Source organism: Pagrus major, chromosome 20, assembly GCF_040436345.1.
Source record: "Pagrus major chromosome 20, Pma_NU_1.0".
Taxonomy (NCBI): Eukaryota; Metazoa; Chordata; class Actinopteri; order Spariformes; family Sparidae; genus Pagrus; species Pagrus major.
Genome location: NC_133234.1, coordinates 25934182 through 25956872, shown reverse-complemented (window position 1 = coordinate 25956872; position 22691 = coordinate 25934182). Strand labels below are relative to the sequence as shown.

General features: G+C 40.5%; 1 protein-coding gene across 1 annotated transcript; it reads left to right on the top strand.

Moving 5' to 3' along the window:
* Positions 1-8504: 8504 nt before the first annotated feature.
* On the top strand, positions 8505-12666 carry LOC141015642 (neoverrucotoxin subunit alpha-like). Its single transcript, XM_073489787.1, has 3 exons — positions 8505-8613; positions 8975-10438; positions 10560-12666. The coding sequence occupies exons 1-3, from the start codon at positions 8523-8525 to the stop codon at positions 11108-11110; spliced, it is 2106 nt and encodes a 701-aa protein (XP_073345888.1). The 5' UTR covers positions 8505-8522; the 3' UTR covers positions 11111-12666.
* The last annotated feature ends 10025 nt before the right edge of the window (positions 12667-22691 follow it).

The following is a 22691-nucleotide window of genomic DNA, read 5'->3' as shown; positions in this document are numbered from 1 at the left end:
ACTGTCAGACACTTTATTCTGCTGACTCATCCCATGAGATAAATGAAAATAATCACTTTGTGAAATGAAAGTTACCATGTCAATAAAATAGAAGTGTTTCCACAGAAATAAAGACACACGTACTGCGACACGTCACTATAAAGACATTACAAAGTCCGAGGCCAATTCTGTGGAACTGGGACTGGTGTTTTTTCTGTTTTTGAATAGTTGTTGATTAACAACTTAATCAGATAACCTATGATTTTACATCTGTGCATTTTAACTATAGGAACATTACTCATACCAGGAAGTTTTAAAAAAATGAAACAAAAGATGTTTTTTAGGCCAAGATACTGGCTTTTCATCCTTTTATAAGGTTTTCATATTCTCTTACAGGACTGGGTATCCTCCATGTGTATTCTGATACAAATACAGATTTAAAATGTATTCACATTTCTGGTATTGACACAATAGATTGTAGAGCTGGTAAACACAAAGCTCTCAGGGTTCTGCCAACTAGTCGACAACTTCAACCACTAGTCAGTGGAGATAATGGAAATATAGACGAGACTGAGACTGAGACGAGACCACATTAAAAGTCTCTAATATCACGAAGTAAACCTGGAAATAATCAGAGAGGTTTGAGGATTCAGAGGGTGAATTAAAGTGTCAGAGGTCAAATCATTATTCTAAAGAGGGTTTATTTCAGCATCAATCATGGCTGTACTCTGGTTTCTAGGTGCAGGGAAAACACTACTTTGACACTACTTTGGTGCAGAGGTGGTCCCAATAAAATAGCAGGAAATACAGAAATAAAGACACACGTACAGGGACACGTCACTATAAAGACATTACAAAGTCCGAGGCCAATTCTGTGGAACTGGGCCTGGGGTTTTTTCTGTGTTTGAATAGTTGTTGATTAACAACTTAATCAGATAACCTATGATTTTACATCTGTGCATTTTAACTATAGGAACATTACTCATACCAGGAAGTTTAAAAAAAAATGAAACAAAAGATGTTTTTTAGGCCAAGATATATTTGTACAAATCATCCTTTTATAAGGTTTTCGTATTCTCTTACAGGACTGGGTATCCTCCATGTGTATTCTGATACAAATACAGATTTAAAATATATTCACATTTCTGGTATTGAAACAATAGATTCAAGATTCAAGATTCAAGATTGCCTTTATTGTCATTGGACATTGACATGTCAATGAAATTTCCATTGCAACCCCCGTGTAAGAAGATAATAAAATAGTAAATAAGAAAGAGCATGCAACAAAAAAATAGAATATGTATAAATATAATAAGAGAGTATGTACATAAGAACTGTATGTGTATATACATATGTTTGTATGTGGGTGGTAATATATACACTAAGGTGCAGTTAAATAGTCTGTTGGACAAAGTGCAGTGTGCAGCAGCTTATAGTCTATTTTCCTGCAGTGCAGGGGGTGATAGCTTTGACAGCTCTGGGGAAGAAGCTGTCCCTCAGTCTATTGGTGGTGGTGCAGATGTTCCTGTACCGCTTTCCCGATGGAAGCGGTACAAACAGTCTGTGGCCCGGGTGGCTGGGGTCCGTGGCGATGGCTCTTGCCCTCTTCTTGACTCGGCCTGCATATATAGAGTCCAAGTCAGGGAGGGGGCAGCCCACGATGCCCTGTGCAGTTTTAACCACCCGTGCCAGTTGTTTCCTCTCCTGTGCCGTGCAGCTGCCATACCACTTTTGTTTGACTTCAGATTGTAGAGCTGGTAAACACAAAGCTCTAAGGGTTCTGCCAACTAGTCGACAACTTCAACCACTAGTCAGTGGAGATAATGGAAATATAGACGAGACTGAGACTGAGACGAGACCACATTAAAGTCTCTAATATGATGAAGTAAACCTGGAAATAATCAGAGAGGTTTGAGGATTCAGAGGGTGAATTAAAGTGTCAGAGGTCAAATCATTATTCTAAAGAGGGTTTATTTCAGCATCAATCATGGCTGTACTCTGGTTTCTAGGTGCAGGGAAAACACTACTTTGACACTACTTTGGTGCAGAGGTGGTCCCAATAAAATAGCAGGAAATACAGAAATGAAGACACACGTACTGGGACACGTCACTATAAAGACATTACAAAGTCCGAGGCCAATTCTATAGAACTGGGACTGGGGGTTTTTTCTGTGTTTGAATAGTTGTTGATTAACTGCTAAATCAGATAACCTATGATTTTACATCTGTGCATTTTAACTATAGGAACATTACTCATACCAGGAAGTTTTAAAAAAAATGAAACAAAAGATGTTTTTTAGGCCAAGACAGATTCATACAAATCCTCCTTTTATAAGGTTTTCATATTCTCTTACAGGACTGGGTATCCTCCATGTGTATTCTGATACAAATACAGATTTAAAATATATTCACATTTCTGGTATTGAAACAATAGATTGTAGAGCTGGTAAACACAAAGCTCTCAGGGTTCTGCCAACTAGTCGACAACTTCAACCACTAGTCAGTGGAGATAATGGAAATATAGTCGGCCTAATAAGATTTACTGTAGTTAATGTGTTAGACGTCAATACCAGTTTACACACGTTTACATGTACAAATATTACCCTATTCATCATTATCTGCCCGCAGAGCTGCTCTTTCTTCTGTTTCATTCTCAAGTCTGAGACGAGACCACACTCAAAGTCTCTAATATCATGAAGTAAACCTGGAAATAATCAGAGAGGTTTGAGGATTCAGAGGGTGAATTAAAGTGTCAGAGGTCAAATCATTATTCTAAAGAGGGTTTATTTCAGCATCAATCATGGCTGTACTCTGGTTTCTAGGTGCAGGGAAAACACTACTTTGACACTACTTTGGTGCAGAGGTGGTCCCAATAAAATAGCAGGAAATACAGAAATAAAGACACACGTACTGGGACACGTCACTATAAAGACATTACAAAGTCCGAGGCCAATTCTATAGAACTGGGACTGGGGGTTTTTCTGTGTTTGAATAGTTGTTGATTAACAACTTAATCAGATAACCTATGATTTATCATCTGTGTATTTTAACTATAGGAACATTACTCATACCAGGAAGTTTAAAAAAAAATGAAACAAAAGATGTTTTTTTAGGCCAAGACAGATTCATACAAATCCTCCTTTTATAAGGTTTTCATATTCTCTTACAGGACTGGGTATCCTCCATGTGTATTCTGATACAAATACAGATTTAAAATGTATTCCCATTTCTGGTATTGACACAATAGATTGTAGAGCTGGTAAACATAAAGCTCTCAGGGTTCTGCCAACTAGTCGACAACTTCAACCACTAGTCAGTGGAGATAATGGAAATATAGTCGGCCTAATAAGATTTACTGTAGTTAATGTGTTAGACGTCAATACCAGTTTACACACGTTTACATGTACAAATATTACCCTATTCATCATTATCTGCCCGCAGAGCTGCTCTTTCTTCTGTTTCATTCTCAAGTCTGAGACGAGACCACATTAAAGTCTCTAATATCGTGAAGTAAACCTGGAAATAATCAGAGAGGTTTGAGGATTCAGAGGGTGAATTAAAGTGTCAGAGGTCAAATCATTATTCTAAAGAGGGTTTATTTCAGCATCAATCATGGCTGTACTCTGGTTTCTAGGTGCAGGGAAAACACTACTTTGACACTACTTTGGTGCAGAGGTGGTCCCAATAAAATAGCAGGAAATACAGAAATAAAGACACATGTACAGGGACACGTCACTATAAAGACATTACAAAGTCCGAGGCCAATTCTATAGAACTGGGACTGGGGGTTTTTCTGTGTTTGAATAGTTGTTGATTAACTGCTAAATCAGATAACCTATGATTTATCATCTGTGTATTTTAACTGAGAGAACATTACTCATACCAGGAAGTTTAAAATAATTTAGGTGGTTGTCATTACGTAAAAAAACAATTTTACAGCTATGACACGATATAAAGCAAATTACTAAAATATAATAAAAGTAAAAGTTTAACTAGATTATAATGACAGTAAATTGTATGTTTGCACAAAAGCAAGTGGTGTGACAGCAACATGTTTCACTGGAAAGGCCATAACTCAGTGGTGAGGATATTAAGACCTCTGCTCTTCCTCCTCTGCAGGCTGAGGATCGTCATCATGAACTTCAGGATACTCTGTAACTTCTGCAGCAGAAGACTGACAACGGGAAACCAGAAGTAGAGGAGAGGGAGGAAGAAGTAGAAAAAGTATTCAATGAACTGAAATTTAGTAAGTTAATGTACATAAATGTTTTTACGTTCATCAGTATAATATTTGCCCAAAACACAGACTTTAGTAATTAGTTTCCTGTCCCTGAGGGGCCACCGTAGCTTCTGGAGCTTCTCCAACATCTTCAGAGAATCTAATTCAATCTAGATCCTCAGTGCTAGATGCTGCTACGTACTCCAAACACTACACACTGGAGCTTTAAGAGACTTGATAGTGTCAGATCAGGATGTTACCTGAAATAGACAAAAGACAATCATCAGATGAGGGAAAGATGGCCGCCTCTCTTACACATGAAAAGTGTTAACACCTCCTCTATGTGATCCGAGTCGTTGTTGAACTTCAGTATTAAACCACAGTGAACACCATCAGTCCATCTCCTGCACTGAGTGCTGTAAACACAACAACTAAAAGGTTTAATAATGTTTTAACTGCTGCAGGAGCTGTGTGTTATAAGAGCCGCTATCGTACAACACATTGTCACTTGTTTTAATGTCCTGCTGTCGTGGTCAGTACTGGTGAATGTTAAATCCACTGCATTTAAACATTTTTTTCTAGACTTTGCCTCAACCGGTCACACACATACTCACACACTGATGGCAAAGACTGATTCATAAATTCATATTCATTTTTATAACAAACTGGAAGAATTAAACTGAAGAATCATATCACAAAGTACGATTACAGCCATGTTAACAGCAGAGGTTATGATTGTTGATACAACTGCTTATATCTGCTGACAGTTTACTGTCAAGTGTTTATATGCTGCTAATTACAGGGCTAACGTGTTGGTCAAGACTCAAGTCACATTGTAAAAACTCTACACAGTCAGTGGAACAGAAGTCTACGTGGACCAAAACTGTGAATCTTTTCTTTCACTGCTTTCACACAATCTGCAAACTCTGTTCTCATTCCTACTCCACCTGCAAAACGTGTTTTTAATGTTAACGCACTGTTTTCAAAACTGGTGACGACAAAAACTAATATTTTTTTCAGCTCGAATAGTTCTTCAGCAGGTTAATAATGTCTAAACTGTATTTTTGATCAATTACTGTAACTTTAAATAAAAAAATGTGCTTTTCCTTAAAAAATGAGGACATTTTTAAATAACCTTCACTGTTTAGCGGTAGTGTACGTACTGTACCTTTTTTTCTCTTGAGCCCCTGCCCCCCTAAATGTCTGAGCACGTCCCTGGTGCTAAGAGCCGCGTCTCACCTGTCAGCCTGTTTGACCTGTCAGAGCCTCGTTGTAGTAATTAAGGTTAAAAGAAATGCTTGTAAAAGGATGCACCGTATAATCTTATCATTTCTATGTAAAGGATTGTAAAACACATATTTATTTGAGACTGTTTTATTGTTTTGAGATTGTGTAACTGAGACCTAGATTTATGAGGCGGTATGTGCATAAAGAATACAGTTAAAACAGGTCTCAACCCTGAAGTCAGTTACATGAATACATAATAGGTCAAGGTGTGTCATGGGAGGAGTCGGTGGAAGAGAGCATCTCACAGTATATAAGTAGCCTCCCAGAATCAGGAATCATCAGACAAGCAGCTCCAGTTGCAAGTCGAGAAGACTCAGACACGACTCAGCTGATCTGCAGAACTTCACCAGGTGAGTACAAACTGATGGGCTGATGGGTGACAGAAACAGATATGTGTTTAGACTTCTTCTATCAGTGGAGCAAACGGATTCAACGTTTTATTACACAAATAAAGAAATATATTCATGTTAAATATTTGCCGAATGAACAAGTAAGCCAAAATAGATAAGAATGTGTTGCAGACAGCGTTTCACAAAGTTTATACAGATCTTTCTAATGAACAAGTCTTAAAATTGAGCGTTTTTTAAGGGAGTCTGGTGACTTTCTCCACTTTCTTTTTACCCCAAAGAAGTAGCCTACTAGTTCATGTTTACTGGATTTGTATAATTTGACATGTTTGCTGTCATGTGTTCATTAATTTGGTGTAAATGCTGAAATCAGTAGAAACAGTGTGTTCAAAGAGCTGCTGGGAGGTAAGACTCACCTCAGACACAGAAGCAGCCAGGATGCACTTTAAACACGAAGTCACACAGCTTTTACAGCAATGCTGCAACAAAGCGACACTTTTCACAAGGGAGGAACAATCTTAATGTAGTGCATTTAATGCCAAATTTACAAGAAGGGACCGACGATTTAAAATTTGCCATAACTGTGTCACAACGTTTGTTAAGTTTCTCCTCATTATGCAACAACTCTTAAAATCACTGGATTTGTAAGGGAGTCTGGGATATTGCTGACTTCACTTGTATACGTGGTTAATGTCTATGACTTTCACACATACTCAGCAGCCCACTGCTTGCAACAATCGTGTCAAGTAGATCACAACAATATGAAGGTAGATTTGTGTCTTTATTATTCAATCAAAAAAAAGGTTGCTTCAATCAAAAAATATATTTTCAATCAAAAAAAACCATTTCAATCAAAGAAAAAAACTGTTTAAATGCAAAAAAAAAATCATTTGAAGTGTTGTTTTTTTTATTGAACTTTTTTTCGATTTGAAGTGAAAAAAGTTTTGAAATCGTTTTTTTTTTGTTTAAATCATTTTGACACAAACGTACCGCAGTGGGCGGGTGCTTCCCCATTGGTCAGACATGTTTGAGTGACAAGTGTCTACACCAACGACGTCTTTCTGACAAGCAAGTCATGGTCTCCAGCAGCCAGGAAGCAGTGGTGGAGTTGTTGTATATATGTCTATGGTGGTTAGTAGATAAAACCACAGACATATACACAGAGACGTCTCACTGAGCGGGTTGTTCCGCTGCTGCGATACGTCGACGTCGCCGCCATATTGGAGGAGGCAGCTCTGCCCCGTTAACTGATACAAGTGAATGGAGTGAACTTTAGAAAGCTCCTTTTACAAAGTGCTATAAGTTAATGTCTCTCATTTACACATTCACACACGTACGAATATATTCAGGAAACAGACAGGAACCAAAAACAACGTCTGTGTTCAAATGCATTTTTTTTGAGTCTCAACTATATTTTTGCATTCAAACACTTTTTTTCTTTGATTGAAATGTTTTTTTTTGATTGAAAATATATTTTTTGATTGAAGCAACCTTTTTTTTGATTGAATAATAAAGACACAAATCTACCTTCATACAACAACAGTTAATTCTTTTAAATAAGAAAAGGTGTGACAGTGCACACACCACATGCTTCTTTTAACTCATTTATATCATTAATGTAAAGATTACTCACTACATTGAAAAATTCATGATTTGTGATTAAAATAAAGTTGTTGGTAATGTATTAGTGACCCACACATATGTGTAATTTTACTGTTTTAATGGGAGCTCAGCTCCTATTTGCTCCTGAGTAACTTGAACCCTGGGTGCACCTGGTTTTACATCGAGATAAGAGATAAGACTTTATTGATCCTCACCGCAGAAATTCAGGCGTAACAGCAGCTTACAGATACTGAAACAAGACAACAGCAAAGATAGAATACACAACAGAATAATAGAAATATAGAATAAAATACTACTAAATAAAAATAAAGACTATATACACATATATACATGTTCACTTCTCACATATGAATACGACCACGGTGGACAGTTGCACTTGGAGTCAAACAGAGTTGTTGATGGGACAGATGATGGTGGTGTGGCGGGGCAGAGGGTCCAGCAGCCGAGGATCACATCTCCGTCCCTCAGCGAAGACCAGTGCCTGTTTAGATGCTCCAGGTCCTGGCTCACCTGGCTCCTGAAGGGAGTGTGAGAAGACGCTCTGATTGGTTTAATTAATGTTCAGCCCAAAACACACCCATGACTAGTTTAGAGACCAAACACAACCTCTTTGTGCCCAGACTATCTGCTGTTTGACGAGCCAAATGGACTTGGACACGCCCTAAACGCGCTACCACCGTGTGCTATAGACCGTCTGAATAGGGCCCTTTGACTTTAGACCAGCTTTTTGTTGGTCTGTGGTGTCGTCGCTTTCTGCTGCCTCAAGATAGCAGTCCGCCATCAGTGCACCTGAACACACCTCACTTTAAGTCCAACACGTCACAAGAACAAGTACATTTGCTTTTTAAACAACGTGGGCACTGGGCGTGAAAATGACAACTGAGTCGGGCTGAAACTAGCAATGACACTTGCTTTGCACCAAGTGTAAGGTGGAGCCCTATAACAGGGATTATTGTTGGAATATTGAGCTATTTAACACTGATTTCAATAAAAAAAAACATATCACAGCAGCTTTAAGTGTAAATGAAGTCCTGAAGGTTGTGGTGTCTCTTGAACAGATTGAAGAAATGACCTCAGATGTCAAGCACATCGCTGCCCTGGGTCGACCTTTCACCCTAGGAATGCTCTATGATGCTCGCAAAGATGAACTGATCCCAGGTAAGTCTTGACATCGATATATAAACTAATATTATATTTAAAACAGTACTGTATATAGTATATCTGTAACTAGGTTCAGGAAATGTCCAAGCTGCTCTGGTCCCTGGCCCATGAATCTAGTTCTCAGATTAACTCATTCATGTTTGTTTGGACCCCAACAAATGTCACATCATCCTGATTTTAATAGTTTGTTCAGTGAAAATTTGAATTCTGACCCAAAAACGATCGTTGTCTCTAACCTCTCTAATCATGTCACAATTGAAATATGATTCTTTGACCACATCATGAAGCCCGATCCAAGATCCAAGTCCACAGTGATTTCCTGCTTTATGAGACAACTGATGTTTTCCAATTTCTTTAGGTTTGACATTCTGGGATCAACAAACTCTAAAAGAGAAGACAAGTGAAAAGCCTCAACAAACCAGTAACTTTGAAGTTTCTGCATCTGACTCCATTGAATCCAAGTCCTCTCTGCTGGATATTGAAGCTTCTCTGAAGGTCAGTTTCATGAGTGGACTGGTTGAAGTTGGAGGATCTGCCAAGTATCTGAATGATACGAAGAAATTCAAGAATCAGAGCAGAGTGACGTGTCAGTACAAAGCTACCACACACTTCAGTCAGTTGTCAGTGACTCAAGATGAAACCATAAACACCCAACAGATAGATGTCATCAAGAAGGGCACGGCAACACATGTAGTCATAGGAATCCTTTATGGGGCAGATGCTTTCTTTGTGTTTGACAGTGAGAAGTTAGATGCCAGCAGCGTTAAGAACATCCAGGGCCACATGGAGGCTGTGATCAAGAAGATCCCCTCATTTGATATTGAGGGTAAAGTTAACATCAAACTGACTGATGAAGAAAAAGACGTGACCAAGAAATTCTCCTGCAAATTCTACGGAGACTTTATTCTTGAAAGCAACCCTGCATCATTTGAAGAGGCAGTGAAGACCTATGTAGAGCTTCCAAAGCTGCTGAGAGAAAAAGGAACAGACACTGTTCCTCTGACGGTCTGGCTGATGCCTCTGAAGGTCTTTGACCATACTGCAGCTGAGCTGAAGAGAGAGATCAGCGTCGGATTAGTGGGGAAGCTGCAGGATGCTCTCGAAGATTTAAGGGAAATGGAAATGAGATGCAACGATTCTCTGGACGACACAGTGGTGGAGAATTTTCCACAGATCCAAGACGAGTTAAACAAGTTCAAGAACTGTTGTAATCGTTACGTATCCAACCTCAAGACGAACATCGCGAAGAAACTTCCCTCCATCCGTGAAGGTGAAGAAGACGAGAGCTCAGTAGAGAAACTCCTTGAAGACAGAAAGGAGTCACCATTCAGTCATGAAAAACTAGACAAGTGGCTGGATCATAAAGAGAGAGAGATCAACGTCATCAGGTCCTGTGTGGAAATGATGGAGGGAACAAAGATCGTCCCAAATCAGTCAGAGCTGGACAGAGAGGTTCTTGCTGCAGGTGTCGATGATGCTCTGTGCTTCGTCTTCACCTCCCTGCAGAGTGCTGACCCCGGCCTGGATGCGATGGACCACTACGTGCATTCACAGGAAAAAGGGTGTAGCCATGAAGACCCATGGTACTACTCAGATGATGTTCTTGACAAAATGAGAGAAAAAGCCAAAAGTGTCCACCATCTTGCCAAAGCACTGAAAAACAGCCGCCGATTCCGTTTCCTTGTCGCCGCCATTGATAATGAGAAATACACGGGAGCAACCATCTACCAATACAAGGACGGCAAACTGGTCACTGAGGATTTTTCAAAGCCTGCCCTCCCTCCTGTGAGGAAAATCACAGACAAAAGAGATTTGATCTGGTGTAAGTCATTTACTGTGCTTCTCTGAGTCATAAATACGCTGTATAGATTACTCTCCTTAAGAAACCTGTTGTTATCCATCACAATGATTCATCACACATTTTGTTTTGGTCTTTCCATCAGACGCCTGTGATCTCACCCTGGACCCAAACACAGCAAACGGCTGGCTCCATCTATCTGAGGAAAACAAGAAGGCGACAAGTGGTCGCTGGCAGTATTACCCTAACCACCCAGAGAGGTTTGACAATCTTACTCAGGTGTTGTGCAAAGAGGGGTTGAGTGGGCGCATTTACTGGGAGGTAGAGTTGAGTCACGGTTGGAAGGATTCTGTTTATGTACTTGCTGGGTACAAGGGAGTTGCGCGAAAAGGAAAAGGTCATGACGCTGAGCTTGGATGTAATTCAATATCATGGGCTTTTGGCAAAAGAACAGATAAATCCAAACTCAAGGCATGGCATAATGGTGAGGTGTGGGCTGCTCCTATTCCCGCCGAAGGTGTCAACAAAGTTGGGGTGTTTCTCGACCATGAAGGTGGCACTCTGTCCTTCTACAGAGTCTCCATGAACAGCCTGAGACACCTTTACACCTTTGACTCCAGCTTCACTGAGCCTGTGTACCCAGGCCTGTGGGCTTATAACACTGGCAATTATGCGCACATCTGTCCAATTGAATAAGAGCAATGACAGACGTGTTAGATTCTCGGTCTGTTAAAGGTCTTATTGATAAGATTCAGACACTAAACGAGTCAATCCACCTCCTCCTTCACTGCACAACACTGCTGTTGTTCCAATCATCTGCCCCATAGATTTATATAATAACCAGATACCAGATGCGAAGATGGCGCCCATTCAAACCAATGAGAATTGCTCGCCTTGTACATACGACAAAAAAGTTTACTTCCTGGTTATGCAGCCCACTGAATATGTGCAGATATATTGGGTGCACATATTTTTTTAATTATGACTTTCTATAATTCCTGACACTTAAAGAGACAGAGCTTATACTGAAACACAGCTGGTGAGTCATCGCAGTTTGTTAAGATAGAAGCTCATAGCTCATGTAAAATGTTTTTAATCCTGTTGATTACGTTAGGATATAAGGTGGTTTAAGTGATGATTGTTTGATTAACATTTGTTTCTTTTTCTTTGTGCATTATTTTTTAAAGAATTGTCTTTTCAGAGTAAAAGAGGAATCTGACCTGACCTAAAGTTCAATGAATGTCTCTAATTAATTACTGTTCTGATGAAAAAGAAACTACTGTTCAGACTTTAAGCACAACACTGATGGTTAAAGAGCTGAAATATGTCATTTTCGATGTATTGGTCCATGTTGAGTTCATGCACGATCTTCTCATACTGGTTTGGTTTAGACTTTCACTGATTGGTATATCAGATACTTGTTGATTATAACTTTATTTTCTAATTCCTGATACTTAAAGAGCTTACATCAATATGTGATTGTTATGTGTCAACACGAGCGTGTTAAGAGGTTTTGTTGAATTTATATTATATATGTTAAGTTGGGATACAAGGTAGCTAAAGTGCATATTGTTTCATTTAACATGTTTCTTTTCTTCTTCATGATGCATTTTAAAGATAATCATCTTCATAGACTACAAGGGGAATCTTTGTTTTTCTCAAATCTGTACCTTAACTCTGATCTTATGTTCAATTAATGATTTTAATGGCCACTGGCCTGCCTCCTGTGTAACTTTCTTATTGTTCTTATTGAGTCTTTTAAATGAATCATTTGAAGTCAGATGGAAATATATGTCCTGTGACCGACTGTCGTCTGCCCTGACACCTGGACAGCAGGAAGTCTAACGGACGTGTTGATGATGCCGCTGCCTTCACCAGCCGATAGATGAGTTTGTGGTTTGATTTTAAGTTGATCTACGGCTGCTGCACCAACTGACACCGTCCTGTGGCCTGTTCACCCAAAATGTACAGAGACTCTCCTGATGTATTCATATGCTAGATCCTGTTTTACAAACGATGTTGTCTGTTGAGAGGAATGAGCTGTGCTAAGGTTGTTGTTGAGGTGTGAAGGTATAAAAGGTGCGAGCACGGTGATGTTAGGGCTGATTTTTTGTTTGTGCTGACCTTAGAAAGGAATCTTTTGTCATTTGAACTCATTTCTGTACTTTTTCTTTGAACTGTTTGTGATTTAAACCAAAAAAAATATAAAAGCTCAAATAAAACTGGAGTGTATTATGTACATTCCAACCAAAGCTCTTGACTTGGCTTCTTTTTGAGGTCGTCTGATCGAGTCGTCCAGAAGTAAAGAGATCCTCGACTCTCTGCGATAGGCTGACACATTCATTTAATACAAAAAGATGTCTGAAATTTAAGGAAAGAAATTGCTCAAGCTAACATGATTCATCTTCTATTTGATGGTGTTAAATCTGACTGGTTATTTCATGGGAGATTTCTGTTGTTGTGATTATGAAGGTGACACTTTATTAGCGATTCTTTCATAGTTTATGCATTTGAGTAGAAGTTAATCCGACCTTTTAATTAATTGCTCAGGTTTTTCAGGGATCTTGAAGTTGCCTCATTGGAAAAAACAGACCTCACAGTTTATAGAGTGAGCGTTCCTCCAGTTTGACCTTTTAAAATGAGTCATTCTGAGAGTACGGTAAATCCCTCACCACCCATACTGCATACTCTGTTGTTAACCGGACATACTAACATAAAAAAGTCCTGAAATATGTGTCACGACAACAGCTGGTGATTATAGAGGCCAGGCTGGTTTTGTCTCTCTAAGCAAGTCATTGGTTGCAGATTGTGACAAAGAGAATTTTCTATATTTCTGCATAAATATGACCTGAAACATCATCAGAGAAGTCCTAAAAGCAGATAAAGAGAACCCAATTCAACAAATGAGACAAAAATATTATACTTGGCCATTTATGTATTGAGGGAAATGATCCAATATTACATATTATATATAACACGGCTGGTGTGCTCCGATAACCTGTCAAATCTATTATTATTATTATTATTATTATTATTATTATTATTATTATTATTATTATTATTATTATTATTATTATTATTATTAATGTCTGTGTGTGTAACAGAGACTGAATCACTACAAACTAGGACCTTTTCTGATTTGTTATATATATATCACATATCATATATCATATATCACTATATCACTATATCACTATATATATATCACTATAAAGTCACATCTCGTGAGATTCAGGTGCAGCGTTGTGGGTGGGCCTATCAGGCCTGGCTCTGGAAGTCTGCAGCCACACATGTCATAGTGTGGAGGTTGTCACCATCTGATTTAATAGAATCAACATGAGCTAAATCTTAGAAAATGACATTGATTCCGCTCGATAAACAAAAGTATTAATTAGGTCATTAATTGCAGACTCCTTAATAAGCCATTCATTGAACTCTGGGCTATAAAAGATAATAATTTAACATTTTGTGTACGTAAATTGACCCAACCAATGAGTAAGGACGAGGTAATAACTCATTCTCCGATTGGTACTGAACCTAAAGCACTCTGACTTTGATTAAAGCCTCCTCGGTTCGGCAGCATTAAATAAAAGGACAGAAACAAACATCTTGACAAGGAAAGAGGAAAAAAGTGAATAGACATGGTGAACAAAAGAATAAACAACCAAATCGCCACTATCGTTCGTCCCTGAAGGTGATTTTTAAGCCTACAAATAACTTTAAATGTCCTGCGGCCGTAGAGAGAGCCGTGATTCAGCGCTGGCAGGGAACACTATCCATCATGTTAAAGGAGAGGACGCTGGAGCAGTGGATGAGAGGAGGAGAAAAAGCTGTCCACACTACTCCTCCTCGGCTCAGGGAAGAAGTCTTTGGTATTCTGTTCGATCTCTTTCAGTTTTCCCTCCAAGACCGTCCATCTGTTGTCCTCCTGTCCTCTCTCACGCAGTCCAGTCCTGCCTGTCTGCTTCTGATCTTCAGTGTGTCAGAGAAGGTGCTGCAAGAAGCTTCTTTTACAGGAAGTCCTGTTGATTTGTGCAGAATCAGATGTCATGTCAGTCAGATACATCTGTGTATATCAGAGATAATGTGACGTCTCAGCCGCCACGATCTCCGATGTGTTTGTGAAACTAAACCTCGAGCAGGTGTATTCAGACGGACCGTATTAACTGTGTGCCACAGGAAGTCAGCACAGACACACATTTTCTATTTATACATTTTGAAAAGTTGAAAGGTTTCATTGCATATTGAGCTGATATTGGTAGCGTGCTTGCTGTGTGACTCACATTCACATTAGCAGTGGACAAGTTCACCTTCTCTCCCTGTCCCATTCATCATCATCATCATCATCATCATCATCATCATCATCATCATCATCATCATCATCATCATCATCATCATCATCATCAACATCATCATCAACATGCCTGGAAAAACAGGGAGCGATAGAAAGTATCTCATCAGATGACATCCAGGCGATGTTAAACTTGTTTTAAAAACTCTTAATCAGTAATATTTGAATTTAACACATCGTTTAACGGATCATTTTCAAATATTTTTAACTTCATGAGCCAGCAGCCTCAACTTTAACATCTTTCGGCCACCTATCGCTCCTTTTCAATCCTCTATAAACCGTATTAAACACTCAAATATCTGGTTTTAACTTTTCTTTTATCCTTATTTATTAGCACGTCTATTTTAAGAACCTATTGTCTGAAGTTGTGTCTTTTAGACTTTGCCACATACATAATTCAGTGTGCGTGTTGTAGTTATGTGTGAAACAAGCTGCTGAATATCTAATGCGCCTTTATGCAAACTGCAGTCTAATATCAAGTTGTTCTTTATCTTCATGTCGTCACTTTGCCCTCATGATCATGAATCTCAACAGCAGGATATATTACAGCGTTTTGCTCGTTTAGCACAGATCTTCCAAAAGGTGATAAAACTCACTTCTGATATTGAACATCAGCTTCACTCGCTTCTACGCCAGACATTCATTTATTCAAGTTTCACGTCTAAATTTTTGATTTGCTTTGATGGAGGAAAGAAGATGAATGAAGTTATTCACTGGAAGGAATCTTCTTTCCTTTTGTCGGCTGAACAGGAAGAAAAATTAATAAATGTAATCGCACGGACGCACTCCCCTCCCCGCCCACTTCCAGCCATCTAACACACTGTCGTGACCGTTGAATTCAGTTAAAGTCATCATTTATTTAGTCAGTTAGATAAAGAAAGAGAGCGGATATGCTGGAAGTCAGTCACATTTAGGTCTACTGAGGGAGATTAACTCCACATACAGTATCTGCTGCGTGACAGTGTCTTTGTAAACTCCTGACATTGCCAGGATAATTAACAGTATATCTCATGGTTCAACAACAGCTTGCTTCTTAAACACAGAGTTTGTCAAAGCAGCCACACAGTCAACAATACAGCGTTAGCAACATGGCCACCGCTAGCAGCCGGGCTATTGTCCAAAGCAAAGAAAAACAACCCTAAGAACTCCAGTTGGACCTGGAAACCCTGATCTCAGTGCTGAATCATTTAGCTCTGTAGAAACTGGACGGTCTGAAGCCGAGTCGTGATTGTTTTTGTCACGGCGTGAATTTAAGGTTAAATTCATATTAATGAATTAAGAGGCTTCCCTGCATAGACAGAATCTATTTCTGTGCCACAACAATCAATAAAAAGGTTCTGTTCTGTTCTGTCACTGAGGCAGAGGACAACATTTCCAAACGAGGGGCTGTGGAGAGTTCAGTGTTTTTTAAAGTTCAGTGGAGCTCGGAGCCTCAGGTAACGGTCGAGTCTGAATCTGCAGCTGCAGACTTCAGTCGACGAGGAGCAGACAGCAGGTCAATATAATTCATTATCAAGTTTACTGAAGCAAACATAAGAATATAGACGAGTGTGGTCTTAAACGATAGAGACGCGGTCCGTGTTGATTGGATGGATACAAACGTCAGCAGTGACGTCATCAGTTTCAGGCCAACACATGCAGGACGGTCCACAGTCACCTGGACACGGACGAGTCTGAATCACTCAAGCTGATACGTGTATATAAATATTTGTATATTCTACTTGTACTTTTGATTTTTAATAACATTTAATATCAGATATTTCATAGTTGTTGTTGTTTCCCTGATCCTGCCGTGGATCCTTAATAACTTCTTCCATTGACATTCCTGCCTGCTGTGTCGTGCATGTCGGTCCACCTTCTCTGCTCTCAAGGTGCCATGAGTAAAAGTACAGAAACGTCTGAGGATCAGGGAAACACAACAGATGACCCAAAAACGACTGAACAAAAGACTGGACTTTAATACAAACTAAATGAACGAGGGAATGAGGAGCAGGTGGAGTGAGGTGGAGAAACACAGGTGAGGGTAATGAATGGAAAAACACCAGAAACAGGGAAGGGGAAAGAGCTAATGAAGGAGATGCAGCGCAGGTGTGGAGGGAAAGCAGTCAGGTAGCAGGGCGGGGCTAATTTAACAAGTCCAAGACAGGTGTGGAGGGAAAATCAGACAGGTGAGGAGCACAAGAAAACAGAAGACTGGAAAACGAGCAAAAGACACCAGAAAACCTGAGAAAACACACGTACAATAAACTAAACCGACAGGACCATGACAACTTTTTACAAAACCCTGATTCAAATTCTTTTCAAGTGTTTGTGTTTGAGCAGAGATCCAGAGGGTTTAATCAAGTGAGAAATAACAGCTGTGTGTTTTCAAGCATACAAACAGCAGAGCCCCAAACGCAACGATCACTTCCTTTTGTCCTTTAATGCAACGTGGACCGGATCAAATTACTGTCCTGAGCTCCATTTTCCTTCCTAACTGGTGATTTAAGGATGCTGGGTGAAACATTTCTGGGAAGAGTTATTCTGCAAACACACACTGTCTGCAGAGCCTCAGAGATACACACACACACACACACACACACACACACACACACACACACACACACACACACACACACACACACACACACACACACACACACACACACACACACACACACACACACATGCTGAATCACCCTCTTTACACAAACATAAAAGTCAGAATCATCTTAGAAATTACAGCAGCTCAGTGCAGCGGGCAGCGAGGCAGGCAGGTATTGATAACACTGCAGCGACTTACCGCCTCGCTCTTCCTCTCCTGCTAACACCTTCCTCTCCTCATCTACCTCTTTTGTTTCTCTTTTTTTTTTACTCAGACTCGTTTCATGCAATTTCACAACATGAGCGCCGTGTCTTAAAAATGCAGATATCAGAGAGCTTCCCTGGAGGAAAAGGATTATGTGGAGAAAATATGACTACAAACAGAAAGTAGTGTAAAGTGTGAAACCCTGGTTGTGCAGAAGCTCAGCTCAGACCACAACAACCAAAAAGAGAGAAACCCTCTGAGAGAAATGTATTAACACTGAACGTGACGTGCGTCCAAATTGCACCAAATTCGACTACGTAGCAGGCTAGCAACAAAGCAACAAGTAAAGCTGTCTGTCCAGAGTTGAGGACATCAGAAAATACTTTCTCCATCAACTTGATCCAGTTTCACTCAAATTGGGGGATAGAGCAATGAAATTGTTTTTCGTACATGGCATAAAGTTGTGTTTGTTTGTTTTTACAGTAATCCCTGAAGCTCAACCCCCAAATATAGAGATACAGAAGAAGACGTGTAATAAAAACACGTAAACACTGATTTAGACTTCATGGGAACCTAATTGCTTTCACATATATTGTTACCTGCTCGTGTAAATCTGATTGATTTATGTGTCAGTTAAGGAAGAAATGAGATTTCTGTTGGCCTCATCCCTAAACTACAAATCTGTGGTTAATACAGAACAAGAACGTTCACTGACGGGCTCCATTTCTCTGTGAGTAAGAACCCGTGAGGATCTGATTCCGGGTGGAACCACAGGATACTTCTCATCGGGCCGTGAGCTCCTCTCTGTTTCTGACTCTCTGCCTCCCTCTAGCTCTTCTCTCCTCTTTCTACTCCTCACCGACTTCCTCCCTCCCTCCATCCCTGCCTCATTCCCATTCACCCCACAGAGCTTCTGTTTAGTCGCCTCCTCTCTTTCTATATTCTGCCCATTTTCTGCCTCAGTGGCTCCTCACAAACACAGACAGTACTGGCGTGTACGGGGGTCTGCATTGTAACAACAGCTCTCCTCGCGGACATGCAGCATTAGTCACAGCGGCCTGAATACATACTGAGATGTTGAGACGTTGCTTTAAAAAATGGGCCTGTGCCTGAACAACAGGATGAAAATGAAGTTCTTCAGAAGAAGCACAAAGTTCTGCTGCATTCATGTTGGACAGGAAATATAGCACAGCCACGTGTTTTGTATATTCTTCATGATAATAGTCATTATAAAAAGGACCCTGGAGGCCTGTGATGGGTCAAACCATCACCTTGGTACCACAGCACGGTGAAGTGTCTGCAGTCAGATGAGGCTACAGGCTTCATGAATATTAACATTAGCACACAAAAGTTCTCTACAGATACCTGGTTCATGTTCATCACCATGCTCTGCCCACAGAGCTGCGATGTTCACGGTGTTATGAAAGAGACGCTGTGAATCGATCAAACGAGGTGACGGCTGAGCATTTTTTACATTTTCATTCAGTTTCCAGCAGTTCTTACAGAAAGCCCGTTTCACCGCCATCATCAGCCACATTATAAACAACCATGAGAGTTCACGTCGGGAGGAAATCAACATTCTTACAGAGAACAATCTACTGCTCAACATCAGCAAAACCAAGGAGCTGAGACACTTCCTGTCTACATCAGTGGAGGTGGAGCAGGTCAACAGTTATAGTTCCTTGAAATCACCATCATCCTCAACACTTCATCATCTGAATCAGATGTAGCAGGACTCAAGGACTCGATCAGTATTGGCATTACCTTGTTCCTTGTGTCCTCCACAGTATTCTGCACACAGAAGAATTGATCTGTCCGTCTATCAAAAAAGACGGCATGAGGACAAGAAGAAAGTGTGCGACGTGCATCTATTAAAATATAAGTTTTAAAAAGGTATTATCATTAAAAACTGTTGAGGTTTCACATCAATATAAAAGTATTTTCACAGCGGGGGGGAGATGAGACTGGAGGGCTGTCAAGCTGATGAAAAGAGCTGTTGCTATTCATTTGCAGGATGAACGGTGATACATGAAGATACAGGCATGTTTATGGAGGCGTGTTGATCAGCGTTTTATAGAGTGTAATTGCACTGGATGAAATGTTGAGGATGCCTGCGGGAAAACTGGAGGTGATTAATAGCAGCTCAATCCTGCTGGCAACAACTCATCAGACGCAGATAACGCATCTTCACTGATAGTTTAACAGGTAGTGAGATGTGCATCGCTGTCTGCTCACATGATCTCCGGTACAGACGTGCAGAACTGTGATCAGACATTGATCAGCATAGCATTGATCATAAACAGTTTCATTGGTTTGGTTTCATGAGCACAGACACACAGTAATTGAGCCGTCTTCCCTTAAAAGCAGTTGACACATTAATACATTACAGGACAAAAATATTCATCGCTTTGTTAAAATCTAAACCCAAAGAGCGGAGACACCTCTGAGACATTATGAATGCAGGAAAACGGAGCTACCACAATATCTGCCTCTGACTAAATTAATAACTTCGGTGATCAGATACCTTTATAACTAGTGAAAACGTTAGCATGCTACATGGTAAGCATGATACTTAATATCAGCATGTAGGCCTTTACATTGTTACTGTCAGCATGTTAGCATGCAGGTGTTAGCAATTAGCCAGTGATGGAGTGTCACTACCATACTTAAGTACAATTTTCAGGTACTTGTACTTGTGTTTTTCCATTTTCTGCTACTTTTTTAGGCAAACATTGTACTTTTTACTCCACTACATTTATCCAAAATCCATTCTGATCAGTTAAGCAGTGTGTAATGTCGAGGCAAAGCCCATCATCACTGTTCTCTGCAGCACAACAAGCCGAATGAACGATGGGATCTGGACGTGTTTTGCCAAAAAATTTAAGTAGAAAACAAAGAAATTTCGATGATGGCTTGATGTTCTTGCGTTTGAAACACAGTGGGATAACAGGGCAAACACAGTCAAAGGGTTCTGAAGACACGGATCACTGTTGGATCTCTTAATCCCAAACACCCCGTGTGGAAGAACTCAGGGGAGGGTTGAAGAGAGAGCAGGGGGGAGAGGAGAGACAGCAGGAGCTTTGTAGTTTTCAAACCGTGGTTCAGACCAAACATCATTTACACTGTACTGTCTTTCCCACAGGAGTACACACACACACACACACACTCACACACACACACACTCACACACTCACATACTATATATAAATATAAACAGCATACTTAAGTGGGGCTTCAGCGTCCAAGAAATCTGGCAGGCAGAGAGGAGAAAGTGAGCTGGTGCAATGAGAGCCAGCCCAGTGCAACAACACACCGGGAGAAGAGCAGTGCAGCAGTAAACACACGCTTCTTCATGAGCCACGCAGGCTCTCGTGGTCCCCAGAGGATGAATCCACACTGCGGTCATCACCTGACCTCTCCTCTTGTGCCACTATGAAGTAGACATTTGTGGTTTAGAGTCACATGTCGCGATAACTATTAAATAGATTGGCATGAAATGTAATTCACACTTTCACGTTCCCTTCAGGATGAACTTTCATCAGTTCAAAGGTTTGGTTTATGACCAAATACCTGCAAGATGAATACATTCCTATCAGCCGAGGCTTTGTGCTTATTGCTAATTATTTTATTTCAATGTGCCACATTGAGGTTTTAACTGGTTATGTAAGTCTCAGTTTAATGCTGAGACCTCTATATGACCTACATGAGCAAACAATATAATATAACAATAAGATGTAACGAGTTTTGTTTGTAGTCAGCAGCTACATCACGTCTGACGAACTGTTACCGACCTGGGATTTGTATTTAGGACAGTGGTGTTGCACTCGCCAGTTAGCGTGCTAACATGCTAAACTAAGATGTGAACATGCTGAACATTATACCTGCTAAGCTTCAGCATGTTAGTGTTGTAACTGCGAGCATGTTAGCATGCTACAGGTAGTATGCACCTGAAAAAGCCCCTGTGCGGTCCTTAAACTGCAGGGCTTTGGACTCTCCTCTCAAAGAAAAGCAGGGAGAGATGAAGTGTGACCACAAAGTATCTGTTCCCATCGATCATGTTTCAATATGCTTACATCATGACTGTGGTGAAGACTTGAAGCAGCAAAAGAAGAAAAATGAACAAAATAGCGTAACAGAGCTGATGAACAGTGGACACTGACCACATGACACAACCCCTCTCCCGCGTGATTGTTAATGACGACAAAACAAAGTCAGAACCGCATTAAAAAATCTCGTCTCAGCCGGGGTGACATTTATTATTCTCCACAGAGAGGACGCTGAGCTCCAGAGTCAAGCTGGGTTCAAAGCTGAGCTGATTTGCTGTCCTCAGTCTGTGAGAGTCAAAGATGTCTCAGTCCTTTTGTAAATATGATGCCTGAAGAGTTCAGACATTACCAGATTTCTCCACTTACATCTTATATCACCAAAAATTCCTGTTTTCTTTAAAAAGCGTGTCTCTCTCCCCGTCCCTTCCTCTCTCACCCACATCCCTCCACTCAAATACAAACCAGACTTTAAAAAGGAAAAGACGCTCTGTTGAAAGTGAATCCCCCCCTCGGCTGTGAGCTTCTGTCTTTCAAGCTGCGGCTGTTTTGTAAAGCGAGTGTGACTGAGCCGTCCCCGAAGTGGACAGCAGCAACAAAACACAAACAGACTGAGGAGGAGAGGAAGAAGAGGAAGAAGAGGAAGAGAGGAAGAAAGGAAGAAGAGGAAGAAGAGGAAGAAGCTAAAAAGAGCGAGAAATACTTTGAAAGAGGGAGGAAGGGTGCAGTTGGAGTCCCTCTCCGGCACCCCTGGAAGCGAGGTCGCCTCCTATTGGTCGGGTTTGTTTATGTGCCAGGCCAGTTATTTGGCTTTGTGCTGTCTGGTTGCCCTGGTGACGAAGGATTAGACCCAGTGTGTGTGTGTGTGTGTGTGTGTGTGTGTGTGTGTGTGTGTGTTTGTCTGTAAGTCATACTGAATTAATGCATTTGCCTGGAAGTGTGTGTGGTGAATATTCAGCGCCTGACAGCACAAGTCTGTGTACACGTGTGATGGTGTGTGTGTGTGTGTGTGTGTGTGTGTGTGTGTGTGTGTGTGTGTGTGTGTGTGTGTTTGTGTGTGTGTGTGTGTCCTGGAGGTTGTGATGTTTGTGAAAG